Source organism: Pinus tabuliformis, chromosome 4_2 (assembly GCF_031772625.1).
Source record: "Pinus tabuliformis cultivar Carrire ecotype Pingquan chromosome 4_2, CPIR1, whole genome shotgun sequence".
Classification (NCBI taxonomy): Eukaryota; Viridiplantae; Streptophyta; class Pinopsida; order Pinales; family Pinaceae; genus Pinus; species Pinus tabuliformis.
The window spans coordinates 932,574,613-932,593,699 of NC_142304.1; the positions used below are offsets into that span (position 1 = coordinate 932,574,613).

Genomic DNA, 19,087 nt, shown 5'->3' on the forward strand with positions numbered 1-19,087 from the left:
TGGGCCGTACGGTGAGAAGAACATGCGGAAAACCATGATTCCTCCCGCGCATCTGAACCACTGGACTTGCATCTTTAATCCCTACCGTCCATTCTCCTTGCTCGATCCAACGGTAGAGGAAAATATCGTAATGTAAAGATGCTCGTCGCTTACCGACCAGGAGCCACCGACATGCACAATCATTCCTCACCGTAGATCTGCCTAGCAAAATCTGACTGCTGAGGATAATATCGCACGAGCCTAGAGCTCCGAAAATTAGGGCACGATGAGGGCGGTATTTGGTCCTGACCCCATGCCACTTGTAGGTAGGTGAGTGGAATCGCTACCAATTCGTAAAACTTGCTTCCCACTTGAGAGGCTTGCGATAACACAAATACCATGTTATGAAACCAGCTCAAGAAAAAGATAGAAAAGATAGATCAACGTCTTAGAATTCAGCCTCTTCAAGGGGGAAACCTCCTTTACATTACATAAATGAACAATTCTTGGATGATACAAACGAAAGACCTCCTTTCTATATATAGGAGTCTAAGGGGTCATAACATAATCAGAGCCGACATAACAATAATAATGTAAGGGCACAATAATAACAATAGTGGGCTTCTATGGGGCACAATAGTAACAATATGGGCACTACATGGGTACAATGATATAATAAGTGGGTTGTACTAATAACAATAAGGGGTTACACTAGTAGTATAGGGGCCTAACATGCCCCTCTCCTTCAAAAAGCGTTGTCCTCAACGCTTGAGTAGTTCTTGATGCTTCTGTATAAAATTCTTGTCCTCCCATGTGGAATCTTCAGCGGGTAAGTTCTTCCACTTGATGAGATACTCTGAAATTGGTCGATTTCGTAGCTATCGGGTTCTTGTTTCTATGACTGCTCCAGGTTCCAATATGATTTTTCCTTCCTCTTCAATTTCTAGCAATATTGTTTGAATTGGGATCTTTTGCAACTTTTGAATAAGTGGCCATACTTCTTCGTCCTTCTTCCATTCATTCCTTGCTTCATTTATCCAATCTGGTTGGATAATAGAAATAGCACAAAACAATGCTTCCACATCCCCATCCTTGAAGAGTCTTCCCATTCGATAAGGTCGCCATTTTTTAAGTGCATGCAGTGTTGCCAACATTTCCTTCTCGTAAATAGCTTTCTTGAGATGTAGTAGTAAAAATACCCAATCACCTACATCAAAACATTTTTCACTACGATGTTGATCTACCTGTTGTTTCATTTGATTTTGCACCGAAATGGCGTTATCCTTTAAAAGTTGGAGAACTTGTTGTTGATGCTCGATGTGATCTTTCACTACTTGAACCTTTTTCTCCTTGATATGTCCTTCTATCTTTAGAGTTTGAGGAGTGGTAATTTCTTCCAATCCTTTACAAGATATGGTCAGATTCATTTTGTGATGCTCGATGTGATCTTTCACTTCTTGAACATTTCTCTTCTTGATATGTCCTTTTATCTTGATAGTTTGAGGGGTGGTAATTCCGACCAATGAATTACAAGATATGGTTGGATTCATTTCTTCTTTCTCGATGTGATCTTTCACTTCTTGCACCTTTTTATTCTTGATATGTCCTTCTATCTTGAGAGCTTGAGGAGTGGTAATTCTTGCCAATGCTTTACAAGATATGGCCTGGTTCATTTCTTCTTTCTTTGGGGTTGGGTCCTGGTGTATATCCTATTCTTTTGATGTTTCTTGATCCTTTTCTTCCTCCTCTTCATACTCTATGTAAAATAATTTCTTCTCTGTACACTTATGACCTTTAGTGCATTTGCTATCACAATTGTAACAAAGCCCTTTTTCTCTTTTTTCTTCCAATTGTTGTGGTGTAACCCTTGTAGGTTGTGGAAGGCTAGGAGAAACAACACTTCCATCTTTATAGTTGTGAGGGGTAGACTTCCTTGTTGCCATAATTTTACTTTCCATTATGTAACAAAGCCCTTTTACTATTTCCAATTGTTGTGGTGTTTCTCTAAAGAAGGTGTTGCTCTTTGTATCCTCATAATGTGCTATCATTTCCTCCGTGAAAATTGACCAAGTAACAAGTTGTTTACAAGAAAAAAGACCTTCATACCATAAAAATTGATCCGGTTCTAAATATGAAGATGCAATACATACCTTTCGTAATAGTGGTACACCATGTAGATCAAAATATTGCTCCATACAAAGTATCCAATTTACCGGATCCTTGCCATCAAACTTCCTCATCTTGCTTTTTCTTGATTTTAGGAGCTCGATCTTGAAACGACCATAACTCTGTACTTTTGGATCTTTAAGTTTTGAATTATGAACCATAGTAGCCCTTTGCATCCTCTCTCCAATTCCACAAGTCTGACCCAAATTGGATTCTCCAAGGAAGAGTTATTCCAAATCTCCCACAGTGACTTGATTATAGACTAGTTCAGTAGAGAGAACTTGTACGACGTGCCACGTGTCACTGTTTCAACCTTTGGCTCTAAAAAACATATACAAGAAACTAAAGTCTGTCCTCCTTCTGCACATTCTTATGAATTTTCAATCCAATGCCCAGAGACGAAGTTATGACGATTTTCCCCAGGTCACCTGTTTGGAATGTAATTCAGGAGTCTGCAACAAGACCAAATTCCTCAGCTCATATCTCCGCAAATGTAGCGCGAAAAGATCTGAAATTCTGACCCGAGATTTAGCGCGATTTCTTCTCAAATGGGTTTTTTTTGCAACTTCTGAAACGTCATAGAAAAAAAGTTATAGCGAAAATGCCACGATGACCTGTCTGGAGCAGCGAAACCCTAGAATCCAAAGCTCCGATACCAAATGTTATGAAACCAGCTCACAAAAGATAGAAAAGATAGATCAACGCCTTAGAATTCAGCCTCTTCTAGGGGGAAACCTCCTTTACATTACATAAATGAACAATTCTTCGATGATACTAATGGAAAGACCTCCTTTCTATATATAGGAGTCTAAGGGGTCATAACATAATCAGAGCCGACATAACAATAATAATGTAAGGGCACAATAATAACAATAATGGGCTTCTATGGGGCACAATAGTAACAATATGGGCACTACATGGGTACGTCAATATAATAAGTGGGTTATACTAATAAAAATAAGGGGTTACACTAGTAGTATAGGGGCCTAACATGCCCTCTCCTTCAAAAAGCGTTATGTTATGAAACTAGCTCAAGAAAAAGATAGAAAAGATAGATCAATGCCTTAGAATTCAGCCTCTTCAAGGGGGCAACCTTCTTTACATTAAATAAATGAACAATTCTTGGATGATACAAATTAAATACCTCCTTTCTATATATAGGAGTCTAAGGGGTCATAACATAATCAAAGCCGAGATAACAATAATAATGTAAGGGCACAATAATAACAATAGTGGGCTTCTATGGGGCACAATAGTAACAATATGGGCACTACATGGGTACAACAATATAATAAGTGGGTTGTACTAATAAAAATAAGGGGTTACACTAGTAGTATAGGGGCCTAACATACCACCAAGAGAGTGGTTTTGCCTCCCGAAAAAGAAAATCAGGGGTACTATGGCCATCGGGAAAGCCAAGATTCCGGCCCCTTGCACCATCTCCTCTACGCCTGTACATGAACCCATGGAAGGTTTTGTTCCTTCCCTCTGGTCGACCAATCGATGAAATGAGACATCCAAGCAGCCTCTACCTTGGGTTTCTGAGTTTGTATTTAGCAGGGTTGTTGAGGCCGTTAGTGGCTTGCTTCCAATCAAAGACCAGATTGTGAAAAAAATAGAAAATCATGATGAAATTAAGTCATTTAGAACTGGCGTCCATGGCTCTGTTTCGAAACACCTCCCTATCTTCATCGACCTAGTCACGACAATGTGCCCTTAGTCTGCTTTGAGGCAACTCTTGCCAACCTGTCGAAACCCTGCATTCAATACAGCTCACTCCTTGATTGGCCAGAATATCTGCTAGCTTATTGGCCATTCTGTGCACATGGTTAAAACTTACTGTGCGAAGGCCTTGGAGGTGACTCTGAATTTTTTGGAAAACCTAGATCAACCTCTAGTGTTTTAATACTTTTTTTGGCGTTGTTCCACAACTAATTCTCTTGACCGAGTTAATGATTAACTCAAAATCAACTTCTATCATCACATTTAGGCAATTTTCCTACTTCAGAAAATCTAAGCATTGCTCCAGAGCCATTAATTCCGCCATATTGTTAGTGGCTCTTGCTAAATGGCAATGAAATATGAAGAGAATACTTCCTTCTTCATCCCTTAAAACCCCTCCAAAGCCAGTAGTTCTTGGGTTGCCTTTTGAAGCCCCATCAATGTTGTATTTCAAAAAACCTTGAAGGGGAGGATGCCAGAAATCCTTCTCAGTATCCATTTTCACTACTTTCCTATCTAGGCCTTGAGGAATAAGCCCCTGCAAACCCAGTTGACTGAGAATTCTCATTTCAGCTTCTGAGGGTGGATTCTTATGGGGATTACGCACTGTGGTGCCAACCGTCTCCGTAAGCTGTTTTAAGATCTGCTCAAAAAGATGTTGGGAGGGACTTTTCTCATTCTTGAATATTCTTTTGTTTCTTCCTTTCCAGACATTCCATATAATGAGGCCTGGCGTAAGAGCCCAAGTAGTGCCCAGAAATTCATAATCTAAAAGGTTACGTCTCCAATTGGTTAGGGTATTGATAATGCTCACTTGGTCACTGTCGGTCTAGTAGAAAATAGAATCGAAAGTATCCCACAACCAGGAGATGAAACTACAATTATTGAGAAGGTGCTCCATTGTTTCCTCTTGGGCTTCACAGAGCTGGCATCTGGAAGGCCCCAGAACACCCCTCTTCCTTATCTTATCCCAAGTCAAAATTTTCTTGTGATAAACTAGCCACATGAAAAGTTTGATATTCATCCAGCCTTGATGCCTCCATAGGTTTGTCCAAATCCTATCTGGAACATGGGAATCCAACTCAAGGAGTAAGCGTTTTGCCTCCTTAAGATTAAATGAACCCTCATTATTTTTTCCCCATCTAAGTTGGTCATGCCTTCCTGTCACTAATATCTTCCTTTGATCCAACAATTTCATAAGTTCATTTGCTTTTTCTTTCAAGGGTTTGTCATCCCTATAATCAATGTTCCTCCAGGTTCTCCATTTTCTTGCACTGTTGGTTTGATCCCAAAAATCTTTTACCTGAGATAACCCTTTGGTTTCTCTCTCATTCTTGAGATCCAAAAAGTCCTTTGTTAATAGTATAGGTTCTTGCTGCCATTTATCCTCCCAAAATAAAGCTAGATTTCCTTCTCTGATTTCCCAGAAGGTGTTTTTTTGTACTAATCCTCTGTTCTCCCAGGCCTTATTCCAGATATGTGCGCCTTTTATTCTTCTAGACATTCTTATGTGATCACTATTTTTCCAAGTGCTGGCATATTTTTCTTTCCACATACTAGCCCATTGAGCCTTTAGATCTTTGACCTAGTGCCACCATAATTTTGCCCCTAAAAGCTTGCTAAGAATCTCTGGATCATCCATTCCAAGTCCCCCATGGTTTTTAGGTTTGCAGATTTTATCCCAGGAAACCAAGTCCCATTTCTTTTTTACCTTCCCCTTACCCCAAAGAAAGTCTCTTTGTATGGATCTGAATTGTTGCAAGACTCCTTTCGGTGTTGGGAGAGCTGATAGCATGAAGACTGGGATTGATTGAACAACAGCCTTTGTGAGCACCAACCTACCAGCCAAGTTTAAAGATCTAATAGTCCATTTCCTGATTTTTATCCTGCATCTTATCAATCACTGGCTCCCAAATGCTCTTGTGCAAAGGTTTGGCAGTTAGAGGAACTCCCAAATATTTTGATGGGAGGATATCCCTTTGAAAGCACATAATTCTAGAGATATTAATCTAAATAGCAATATTAGTATTAAAGAAAAGAATCTTAGATTTGGAGAGATTAACATCCATACCTGAAGCCATGGCAAAGTCACTCAGGATTTGTTTATACGTAAGAGATTCTTTGACAGTGGGGATTCCTTGCAGCATGTTATCATCAAAAAATTGTTGATGAGTCAAGGCCTGTCCATTGTCAGAAAGTTGGAGACATTTAATCTTACCGACTTCTTTTGCATGCTTGATAGACTGACCCAGTCCTTCCATTATGAGGATGAAGAGAAAGGGAGAGAGTGGGTCTCCCTACCTGAGTCCTCTTGAAGGAATAAAAGACTCCGAGGGAGGACCATTAACCAAAATTGAAAATATGGAAGAAGTAACCAGGGCCATGACCCATCTAACCTAGTTGTGATCAAACCCAAAAGCAATAAGAACTTTCCTGATATAGGTCCAATTCAGCTTATCATAAGCTTTGGCTATGTCTAATTGCATGATCATTCCAGCCTTCCTATTGCTAGTCAGAGAGTGCGCCACCTCATGTGCTTCAATGATGTTATTTAGAATTTGTCTACCTTCCACATATCCATAGTGTTCCACAGAAACTAGTGTAGGAAGAAGAGGTTTGAGTCTACTTCCCACAACCTTGGATATTATCTTCTAAATCACATTACACAAAGCTATGGGTCTAAACCTATCAGGAGTTTGAGCCAAGTCTTGTTTAGGGATCAGGGAAATAAAGGAGGTATTAGGCACTTTCAAAATAGTTTTATTCATCCTGGAATCTTCTACTACATTTAGAATATCTTGTTTGACTATATTCCAACAAGATTTAAAGAAATCCACATTGAAACCATCAGGGCCTGGTGCCTTACCATTCTACATTTCTATGAGGACCTCATTAACCTCATCCTCAGTTACTGGCCTATTAAGGTTGAAATTGTCCTCTCTAGATACCAACCTAGGTATATGTCTTGTTAAGTCCCTGATGGAATGTTCTCTATCTGAAATGGTTTCCTTTGCTATTCCTCGAAAGTGCTGAACAAGAACAACTTCTATTTCTTCATGAGAATTGAGAAGATTACCTCCCTCATCCTTGATCTAAGAAATCCTATTATGAGCTCTATTCGCCACAGTGGATCTATGGAAAAATTTAGTGTTTCTCTCCTTCTTTTAGCCATTGAATTGTAGATTTTTGTTTCCAAAATATTTTCTCTTGTTTACATAAATTCTCCTAGTCTTGATGATATTTGGTAACTTGATCACTTCTGACTTTATCAAAGCCATCCGTGATAAGGGCTTGGTTGAGATCCTCCAACTTACCTTCAACAACTTTTTTTGGTTCAAAAATATTGCCATATTCATTCTTGTTCCAATCCTTGAGCCTGAGCTTGATGTGTTTTAGTCTTTTTTGAAGAAGGAACATTCTTGAACCCTGAATATTCAAATATTCTGACCACTAGTTGGCAATGTTTCTGATGAAATATGGGTGGGAGAGCCAGATATTCTCAAATCTAAAATGTCTATTCCTAGGGGTACCAATGCCCTAAACCTCTAGTTGAACTGGCCAGTGATCTGAACCTTCGAAGGGGAGAACACTTGCTATCATTTCCTTGTCAATGAGCATAAGGTCCTCTGAGATTATGAATCTGTCTAATTTTGATGCAACCTGAGACTCTCCTCCCCTTTTATTGTTCCAAGTACATAGACCATTACTCATTACAATGTCCACTAGCTTCAAATTATCTATAAAGGTTTGAAATGCTAAAGAGTCCTTGCTTAGAATTCTGATTCCCACTTTTTTCTCCGAAAGTCACTTGATCATGTTGAAATCACCCCCCAAGATCCATGGTATTCCTGCATGTCTATCTCTGAGATCCTCCAGAGAATCTAGAAACTTGAGTTTATCATCCATTATTTGGGGGCCATATACATTCATAACCAGGTAGGTTTCCTTATCTCCTACAGGTTGAATGACCACTGATAAATAATCCCTAGATGCCTTAGCATCTATTATGCCAATTTTTTGGGGGTTCCAAAGAGTGAGTATGCCTCCTGTTGTATTCTCTGCTTTGACTTCCAGAAACTCAAATCGATTGAGCCATTTGCTATGAATTTCTTTTATTTTTTGAATGGAACATATAGTTTCCCAGATAAAGATCACATCCAGAGCTGCTTCTTTCATTCTATTACTAAGTAATCTTTGTTTTCTTTTGCTACCTAGACCCCTGATATTCCAAGAAGTGAACTTCATTATTAAAGATTTGTAAAGGAGTAGCTGGTTAGGTCTTTCATCTTACCTGAATCTATCATTAGCTTTCCACATTCCATCAATAGCTCGTTCTGCTTTTTCTTGCCTCTTTTCTTTCCTGGGTTTCTGGGTGCTAATCCTGGTGTGGTTTTCATAGTTTTCACACCTTTGCTGCCCTGCCTTTCATTGTTTCTTTGCCTCTCCTGCCCTTTGGTCTGATTTTTCCATATGAACAACTGCTGAACTCTATTGAACTCCTCTGGAGGTAACGAGTCTACCCCTTCCCTAGTTCCTTGTTTCAAGAATCCTTCCAGATCTAGGTTTTCTTTATCAAGAATCTCCTGTAGTTCATGGTCCTCCATTTCCATCTCACTTTGGGTCATTTCCTGGTCCATCTCCAGTTCTGCATCACTCATCATAGTTTCTTTCTATTTATTAGTATCTTGTGTTTGTTCACCATCTTCTTCTTTCTCCTCCTCCCCTGAACTTCCTCCCTTTGCCTGATCTGTTTTAGTTATCACTTCTTCTTCTTCGAGTACTTGGAACCTGTTTTGACTGGCCTGTTTCCGTTCTGTTTGATGTAGCTTTGGCCCCATTTTTCCTCCTTTTCCTTTATGTACCACTTTGTGAAAGCTTTCAGTATCTTTCATTGTGTTAGCTTTATTCTTGTTCTCTATTTTACTGAGAGGGAAATCTCTGAATAGGTGCCCATGCTCATGGCATTTGTGACATCTGAATGGAATATGTTCATAATCTACTATTTGCACCCATTCTTCATCAAACACATCCAAGATTACCTCATCTGGTAGAGCTCCAAAGAGATCCATCTCCACACATATTCTTACAAAGGAAGTGTATTTTCCCCTTCTAGTGGCCTCAGAAGCTTTGACAAAATGTCCTAACTTATTTCCTATAGCAGATAAGGAGTCCATTTGCCAGTAATCAAGAGGTAGAGAATAGAGTCTTACCCAAACCGGGACCAAAGTAAAAGTCTCACGCTCCGGGACAAAATTCATAATCCATGGTCGCATATAGAGGCCTATTGCTGCATAAAAGTAGGGCCCTCCTTCAAACACTCTATCCTTATCTTCAATATTTGCAAAGACTATAGTGAAGAATCCCTTTGACCCAAGATGTAGGTCTACACTTCCTTTTGGCTTCTAGTGGTATTTAATCCATGTTTGTAAAGCTATTTTATTGGGCCATAAACCCATGAATTTACAAATGATTGCATATGTCTACATGTGGTCCCTATGCGCTTGCAGAGCAAGGTCATTTAAAACTACTCTGGTTGTGATCGAAGCTCTGGGTTTACATGGTCCCTTTTGTGCTTTGTAATTTGTTCCCTGTTCCTTGTCTTCTTCCTCATTTTCCTTAGTGCTATTATTCTCCCTTGATTTACTACCATCTTTCTCCTCTTCACTGTTCCTTTTCCTTCCTTCTGAAGGACCTCTATCATTTTCTATTGGTTTTTACCCCTACTGGAAACAGCCTTCTTGTAGGAGGGAGTGGAGCTCCCTCCATTGCGTCCTTCCATGGAGAAAAACCTCTGCAAAATCCTATAACCCTAGCTATTCACCCATCTACCTCTGTCCCGCTCCTCTCAATTGTTTCACCTAGACATGTTCATCTTACTCAAATTCCAATATTATAGTAATATTAATATCAATATCAATATTAATTAATATACATACGAAAAACATACATAATTTTCAAACTTATTATGGACAAAACTTCACATATACATAATGTATAAAATTAAATACCTAATTTTCAAACTTATTGTGGACAAAACTTCAGATATACATAATATATAAAATTAAATCTATGATAATATCTTTCTCCTTGGGTAATTTAAGTTCAGGTAAATATTTATTTGAATCAACCACGTATATGTTTCTTTGTCATTGGTAAGCGGAATAATTTTCACCTGTCATTTTTACTATACAAATCAATATATGATTTCTTTACAAACATAGAATCAAAAATTCTTTTCATGGAAGTGAAGAAGGGTATGAGGAAATTTACCAATCATATTCGCAGAGGTTGGGTTGTCTGAGTATATTTATCAAAGATTGATTGTGACGTGGTGAAAATAGGTCGTTTTTGCATTGTTTGAACCAGAGATCAGGGTTTCATCTGTAGAGCTCTAGCCTGCAATTTTCTTGGCCATATTCCAGCTCAGTTGTGCCCTTTACATAATATTGCAACGGAGCCAAGGCCTCATTACCAACGACTTTCTGTATCGAAAACCACAGTCGCTGGAAATAGGTTGCCAGTGGAATATATAAGACACTCTCTCGGTTCTGTGGGTCTCCATAAAAGCTCTTGGATAATTTTATGCAACTTCATTTCGATAATTCTCTGTGGTAAGGGTTTAACTCTGTGGTGATATCTCTGCGGCCTTGAATTTAAACTTTGTGAGATTTCTGTGATTTCGGGTCTATGATTTATGGTCAATTTATAGAAATTCAGGATACAATAAGATCCAATCTGGTCTGTGGGCTGCGGTTCGATCCAATCCGGGGCAGGTGCGGTTTGCGGTCCGATTTGGTGATATCAAGTGCACACAGTTCTTATCTTTTTCTAATACATATCTGCTCATATATTTTCAAGTATGAATAATTCACCATAGATGCCAAATATTACCAAAGGTAGACCTAGCACAGTTACTCTACAGATCATTTATGAGTATATAGAGTCTTTAGAGAAACGTAGAGAAGAAAGAGAAGCCAAGCTACAAACAGAGTTAGAAACCATGCTAGAAAATAAATTCACATCTCTTGAAGACAAGATCCAAAAAAAAATAGAAAATAAAATAGAACCATTGGAGAATAAAATGGAGGCAGTGGAGACTAGGTTACAGGTTATAGAAAAACAAAACCAAGATACGAACCAAACATCCCAGCAAGGAGATACTGATACTTTAAAGAGTCTTGAAATGAATGACATGATTACAGAACTAGAAGAAAAAGTTAATAGTGGCCTCACCCTAAATAGTGTGGCAGGTAAATTAGATATCAAAGAAATTAAAGATGAAATGAAAAAATTGATAGAATTTAACCATGAGCGTAACAAAAGGGCCTTCAACCTTATAATCTTTAGTTTTAAAGAGGAGGTAGACAAGGATACTTAGCCATAGCCCAGAGAGAATTACATAATAGATTACAAATTGAAACAACGTGTCTCACAGAGGCAACAAGGTTGGGGAAATTAACCGAGAATAAAGGAAGGCTGATCTGAATAAATGTGAGCTCTACTGACCATAAGTATGACATACTTAGTAAAACCTCAAGTCTAAAAGGAGCAGGAATATGTATAAATGGAGATCCCCTTCTAGAAGATCAAGCAGGATTAAGAAAGGAGGTTCAAAAGGTAAAAGAAGCTAGGAAGGAAGGAAAATGGGCAATAATCAGAAATAGAAATGTCGTTATTCAAGATAGAAAACAAAAAGATAGTAATAAATAACAATTCAACATGCTCTGGATTCTTTCTTAGAACTACCGGGGCTTTCCATGGAGCAGAGGCCCTAAGCTAAGTTGGATCTCGAATGATGTTGATATTATATTGCTTGTTGAAACTTGGGAGCACGAAGAATCTGAGGTCCCTAACATAGATGGCTTTACACTATGGACTACTTGGAACAAGTGATCCTCCCATAGAGGCATTGGGGGTATAGCTTGTTACATTAAGAAGAACATCTCCCCCCGTGCTAGTATTTATAAAAACGACCCTTACAACCAATATATTTGGATAGAGATTACTGACATTAATGATAAAAAGACCTACATAGAAATCTGTTATTTCCCCCCATCAATTCTAACTTCTATAAGAAAAAGAATCTAGATAAAAATGGTCCTTACAATGGTTTAGAGAATGATATTTCTAGCATAAGGAATGAAGGTATTATCCTTTTAATGGGTGACTTTAATGCTTGAACTTCAAGAAACCAAGATATTCTTCTAAGCAATCATTCCAACCCTAATACTCTTTGGTTAGACAAAGACCCTACTCTAGCTAGCTCGTACAAAAGGAGCTCTGCAGACCTCGGGGAGAATTTGTTTGGGTCGGAGCTAGTCAAGCTTTGTAGTGCTCACGATCTCATGATTTGCAATAGTCTAAAGAAGTGGCCCAATTCTAGTGAGATGACCTGCATCCATGGGCTTGGTAGACTATGTTATTTCCGATCTCTCTTTATACAATGAAATAATAAATTTTGACATCTTAAACGACCACGAGCCGGACTCTGATCATAGGCCTTTACTTATAACTCTCAATTTTGTCATGCATAGAGATTCCATAGAAGATAATCCTTATAGCCAAAAGAACTTAATTTTTTATAGAAATAAAAGCAATCTCTTTCAAAATGAATTAAAAACTAATTTACTTCCTTTATCTAGTATAGACAACATAGAAGACCTCTATCATAATTTTACTACAACCCTCTCATATTCTATTAACAAGTTCTCAATTGAAGTTTCAAGTAACAAAAGAAATAGCAAAACCAACCCATGTTATGACAAAGATTGTAAAAGTGCAATGAGAGCAATTAAGGAAGCTGTTGATGAATCTCTTGAAATTAGCAAGATAAAAATATACAAAGCCCTAACTAAAAGGAAAAAAAGGTAGTATATTTGTAAAAGACAAGAGAATCTCTTACACCTCTCCAAGGTAGCTCCTAAGAAATTCTGGAGGCAGATTCTAACTAGGAAAACTACAGATAATAATAAAAATGCTTTACACGACTGGAATTCCTATCTTAAAAAGCTTTATGATTCTCCAAATGTCATGGATAACTTTGAAACCCTGCTGACAACGAAAGAAGTTTTCTCATTAGAAGACATTGATTTTGGGGTTAAACGCCTAGGAGATGGGAGAGCTAAGGACATTGAAGGTTACCGGGTGGAAATATTAAAAATTGGAGGTCATGTCCTCATCACCCACATCCACAAGCTTTTCAATCAAGTGTTCAAGCAAGGGTTCCCTAAAGCATGGACTCAGAGCCTAATTATCCTTATTTTTAAAAGTGGGGATACAAATAACCCCTATAATTATCGGACAATTGTGATCAACCCTCTCTTAGCTAATTTATATGGTATTATTTTGGAAAATAAGTTGAGCATATGGCTTGAAGTGAAGGTAAGCGGGCTAAGGGCCAGGAGATTTTTAAAAGGCAGCACTCAAAAACGGACCACCTCGTTACGCTTAGGATCATTGTGGAGGAATGCTGCAATGATAAATCCAATCTCTTTTATTTCTTTGTGGACTTTAGAAAGGCTTTCGATACAGTTCATAGAAACAACCTATGCAATAGATTAGAAGAGATAAAGGTTCCTTTCGATTTAAGAGTTGTGGCTATAAGTTTATACGAGAATGTAATTGCCAAGCTAAAGAGCAATGAGGGGTGTTCAAAAGATATTAAGTGTAATATCAGAGTTAAACAAGGTTGCCCCCTCTCCCCTACCCTATTTGGAATTTACATCGACAAGCTAGAAGGCTGTTTAGACGAAGCAGGCTGTGCTAGCACAATCCTAGCTAGGATAGTCATCATCCTTCTCCTCTATGCTGACGATATTGTTCTTCTTGCAAGGTGCCCATCTGATCTTTATAAGCAACTTAGACTTCTTAAGGATTTCTGCTCTACTATGGGTATGGATGTTAACACTGACAAAACAAAAGTTATGATTATCAAATACAAGAAGGACACTTAAGCTAATTTTATGTATGAAAATAGTAACTTGGAGGAAGTGTCTTCTTACAAGTACCTAGGAATTGATATTCATCACAAGCTCAACTAGAAATATAGCATTGAGAAAAGGATTAATGGGGGGTGAAAAGCTTATTTTGGTCTTGAAAATAATTGTAAAATGACAAACCTTGTAATGTCGGATAGAAAGAAGTTCCTCTTTAAAACTTTAGTCACTCCTATTATCTTATATGGATGTGAGGTTTGGGGTTGTAGCATCTCTATAGAATCCTGAAGAAAGATTGAGCAAATCCAGAAGCGTTTTATAACGTATAATCTCAAAATTAAAAGCAATACACCCTATCCTATTCTCCTTATAGAAGCGAGACTTTCGCCTATCTAGAGCCTAGATATGACTAGGCTTCTTTTGTACAAGCACAAACTCAATATGATAGGTGACCATAAACTTTCTACGCTAGCTTTAAATTCCAGCGAAAACCACTTAAGGCTCAAACGAGGTTGGTATAAAGACACGAGGGTCTTGTTAAACCATTGGGAGATCGAGGAGAATGTTGCATTGAAAAACATTAATAACATTAAAAATATTGTTACTTGTAAGTTTAAAGAAAAAATGTGGCATGAGAAAAACTTAGCAGCTTAAAGAAAATTAAGATATTATAAGGAGGTTGTCAACCCCACCCTAGAAGTTCAAAAGTATCTCTTTGTTTTAACTAGCTCAAAGAAGCGAATTAAATAGCCAAGATTAGAACGAACTCTCATGAGCTCCATAGTGAAACGGGCCGCTGGGCAGCTCCTAAAACACCATGGATGGAAAGGATTTGCCATCTCTATGAGAATATGAACATTGAGGATGAAAATCACTTCCTCTTAGAGTGCCCCATGTACAACCACATTAGATCTTAGTTTCATAATCTTTGTTGCAATACTGACCTTCCTAGCCTTTTACAATGTCAAAATTATAGTGAGCTCGGGAGGCTTCTCTCCAAGATTTTTGACCATAGGAATAAAATATTAAATCAAGCTAAATAATTCGTTTCTTTAGGTCCGATAGACCAATGTTTGGTCTCAGTAGACGTTAACCATCATCATCATCATCATCATCACAATATTCAACCAAAATTCACAATTTTGTAAACCTAATGTTTAAAATTCAATATTATTAGTGTTAGTAAGCCTATATTTATAATCAAATTAATGTTTATGTTTATATTAATATTTTTTTTTAATATTAATGTTTATGTTCTATATAAATATTAACATTAAACCCAATTTTATTAATATTAAAAAGCTTAATCTTATTAACATCATGCTATAAAATAACCTAATGATTCATATACCAAATGATATAAAAATTTCTACCTATATAAACTTGTTGTCATTTAACCGATATGTACCTAAAGTTATTAAACCTAATACTTAATGGAAATATTTATATTGATGTTTAATGGTAATGTTTCATATTAATATATATACTCAATATTTGTTCAATATCCATATCCATATCAATACTAATACTGATTAATATACGTATTAATAAACATAACATTAATATTAATATTAATACGGTTAATATTTTGCATTAATATTATTGTATTAAGATATTTACATTTTTACTTATTATTTATATTAACTTATATTGATGTAACAATATTAATATAAATATAAATATGGATATATAGAACTTTTAATATAAATATAAATATTTATTTTAAACTTATTTCTGTTAATATTAAAATACTTAATAATATGAAACAACCCAATACTATTAAAAATCATATGCTATAAAATTAATGATTAAATATAAATAAACTTCATGTTGTTAAATCTAAAGCTATTAAAAAAAACTTCATGTTGCTAAACCTAATAATGTAATGGTAGAAATAAACCTAATATCCACCTAATGTTTTCCACCTAGTGTTTAAGGGTAATGCTATAAACCTCATGTGATAATATGACCTAATGCTACCTGAACCAAATGATATAAAAAATTATGCTGTTATAAACTTATAGACTCCAGTTGATTTAGTCAGAGTTCGAGGAGATACTTAGTTTAGAATGAAATTGATAGTACCTAATTTTGTTTCATCATCTAACTGGCAGTATTCAATGCTTAAAATTCCATCCATATTTTTACCCAAATTAAAAAATAAATATAGTAACGTTACTAAATTAGAAACGTCGAACTCAAATCAGGATTCATATCCACACTAACGACGAATCCTTTAGCATAATCGTATTTTATCGAACAGTTGGATTTTCAATTTGATTAGGCATGTCCTTCATCTCGTACCATCCCTCTCTTAGCGAGTACCACTCCCCAACATGCACTTATGTTTATCCTATTAAATAGAAGTTAGTGCTTACCTTAAAATATAAATATAATATACTTTAGAGGCTGGATCAGAAAGGAAAACCGATATATATATATATATATATATATATATATATATATATATATATATATATACTTGTACTTTAGCGGCTGGAAAAGGCAATGGATCAGAAAGGAAAACCTACATGAATAAGAGAGGTAAACTTAAGACAATGAATCAGGAAGGAAAACTTGTATATAAAAATAATTTGATGGGCGTGTATTCTACAGCATATATCATTTCTTCCAAATCGTTGAGAACCACGAATATTGACGTATGAAAGTCAATATATAAAAGCTAATTCATGGGCTTGTATTTTATAGTACAGTTTACCTTTTTGCTAATGCCAGATAACTTTAACATGTATAAAATCGCATGGTGGATAATTTATCGGCAACCGCCTTTCCGTTTCCACATACGGTCCATTGAATCCCTTCGATGGCATAAAAAATGGCGTTTACAGATGGGTGACCTTTTCAAAAGAGTGAACCTTCGCCAGTCGTATGCAGGAAGGTGAAGCCTTTAAAAAATCGGACCATTCGTTAGTGTTTAAAGCACGCTCATTAGTGCTATGCAAGGGACGATATGTCGTATTATTAATAAGAAAAGGTTGGAAGAAAATACTAAACATATGGCACTGTCCACCTATTTAAATTTTACAGACGTTTTCACGCCAACGAGGAGCCACTGAAATTTCCACTCTCACATACGTCCATAATGCAGCACCTTTTTTCCACCAAATAATGACGCAAATTTGACAAGGACGTCCATAATGCAGCACCTTTTTCTCCATTTAAATTGACTCTCTTCCATGGCTATCAACCTCTCCCGCCGGCTAAACATTCGAGTTCGAGAATCGCTTCAGATATAATGGCGAACCAGCTTAGACGAGTCGCAATTCTCACCTTGGCGTTGCTTGCTACTGGTGGACTGGTTCGAATGGCAATGTCCGGTGGCCGTTTTAAGAGCCCTATCACCGTGACTACTGAAAGTAAGTGTTTAGAGCTTAACAATCGTGAATACTTAAGGGTTTTTCATCAGTATGGGAAACATGATTAGTATACCTAAGGGTTTTTCATGAGAATGGGAAAAATGATTAGCTAGTATAGATTTGGTTTTAACTTAAGTATAAATTCAGCTTTAACTTTGGAGTTTAAACATTTAAAGGAGAAGAAAAAATGAGATATATTTTTAGAAACGTTTACACTACTAGAACCTTCCATTAAATATTTACATTATTAGAAGTTAAAGATAACCTTTCATGATGATGATCATGATGGTTAACGTCCACTGAGACCAAATTGGTCTATCGGACCTACAATTTTCTTAATTTTTACTTGTGTGGCTCCTCGTCTTTCTTGGCGAGATTGGTGTTGTAGCTTTCTTTCTTTTCTCTACGGTATTCCAACTTCCTTTGTCTTGCATCTCCTTCATCTCTTCTGGTTCTTGGGACATTGGTGTCTTAGCTTCCCGATCTATAGTCGGAGAAGTTTGGTTTAGGAGATCTGCTTTGCTGTTAAATGAAGATTTATTTTCTGCGGTATTCAAATCCTCATAACTGTTGATTTGTTGGGGCGGGCTTTCTCCTTGCTTGCTTTGAGAGTTGTTTCCTTCTTCCTTGATTTCTTGTGAATCAGAGTTTTCGCTAGAATATTCTTCTTTGATGACAGTGTAGTGTTCTTTTTGTGCTCCTTCCCACCATATAATCTAGAAAGAGGAAAACTAGGTTAGAAATAAGAGAAACTTGACACTACTTACTATTATTACTATCAGTTTCAGAGATTATCTCTTTAAATAATGTTGTTTTTAGTGTTAATGCTCTTTGATATTCAAGGAAAATTAAGTCCAAGTAAATTATAATAATGGAGGGTTATATTCCAAGATCTTATTGTAATAAAAAGAACCTGTCTCTCAGCTTAACATTCAACCGCTTTAAAAACCAAGGACACATCTATAAATCTATTATTCTTATAATTTTATTTTGTTTTAATGAAGGCACATAGATTTTAGACCGACACGTTATCGTGTTAATGTTAAGACTTTGGAATGGACGTCAAAATTCTGGACGCGAGCAACAGTTTAAACATTACTTCTATTTAATCCGTCTGGAAGTTATTTCATATATTAATCTTTAGCTTATTGGAAGCAGGAACTAGCGGGCTGGAAATGGTAGCAGCAAACCAGTCACGCGAAAGTAAATATCAAGCGGCCGTGACATACACGTATTTGCATGAACGAGCTGCGCATAAGGTTTTATTCAGCAGAGTAAACGAGTTATTGGTTTTCTGAACTTTTATTCATATTCTGATTCGTTTTTAATTCGTCTTACTCATTTCAGGTTAGGGGCTATCGTCGACTTGGTACTGTCGCGGAAACTGAAAGCGAAAATGGAGGATCCCGAGTATTGGTATCGAGAGGAAAAGAGTTCGGGAGAAAAATATTAGACCCCGAAAGAGGGATTCCTGGTGGACCAGATTCTCAACATCACCCACCGCTAAAGAAAATAGTTGTTGATAGAAACGGCCAGTAGGAGTTCATTTTAGTCTGAGAAAGGGCCAGGAGGAGCTCATTGTAGTCTGAGAAATGAATTTGATCTTCGGATTGCTGGGTTTAACTCAAGTGTGCTTGCGTACCTACAATAAATAGAACTATACGGGCGGTACGTACTTTTCTTTACGCGAGTGTTTTATCGCGCGTTCTCCGCCGGGGCCACAATTTCACGGGGAAACTCATTCCTTTTTGGTTGGAAGCTTGGTTAGTTTTTTTTCAAAAAAAATGATTATGGAAGTGACTGAATTGTTTTTTAATAATAGAAATAGATTTAATACTATCAAAATCAGGTAACCCTCAAAAATCTTGAAACTTAAAAACTGTAACATAAATTTCCCAAAATTTATAT

At 36.9% G+C, this 19,087-nt stretch overlaps 1 protein-coding gene across 1 annotated transcript; it reads left to right on the top strand.

The window, feature by feature from the left end:
• The first annotated feature begins 17,029 nt into the window (after nt 1–17,029).
• LOC149172756 (uncharacterized) lies at nt 17,030–18,839 on the top strand. The gene is made up of 3 exons (XM_089427803.1): nt 17,030–17,179; nt 18,338–18,438; nt 18,527–18,839. Exons 1-3 carry the CDS (start codon nt 17,059–17,061, stop codon nt 18,716–18,718), a joined length of 414 nt encoding a protein of 137 aa, XP_089283929.1. The 5' UTR covers nt 17,030–17,058; the 3' UTR covers nt 18,719–18,839.
• Nucleotides 18,840–19,087: the final 248 nt, after the last annotated feature.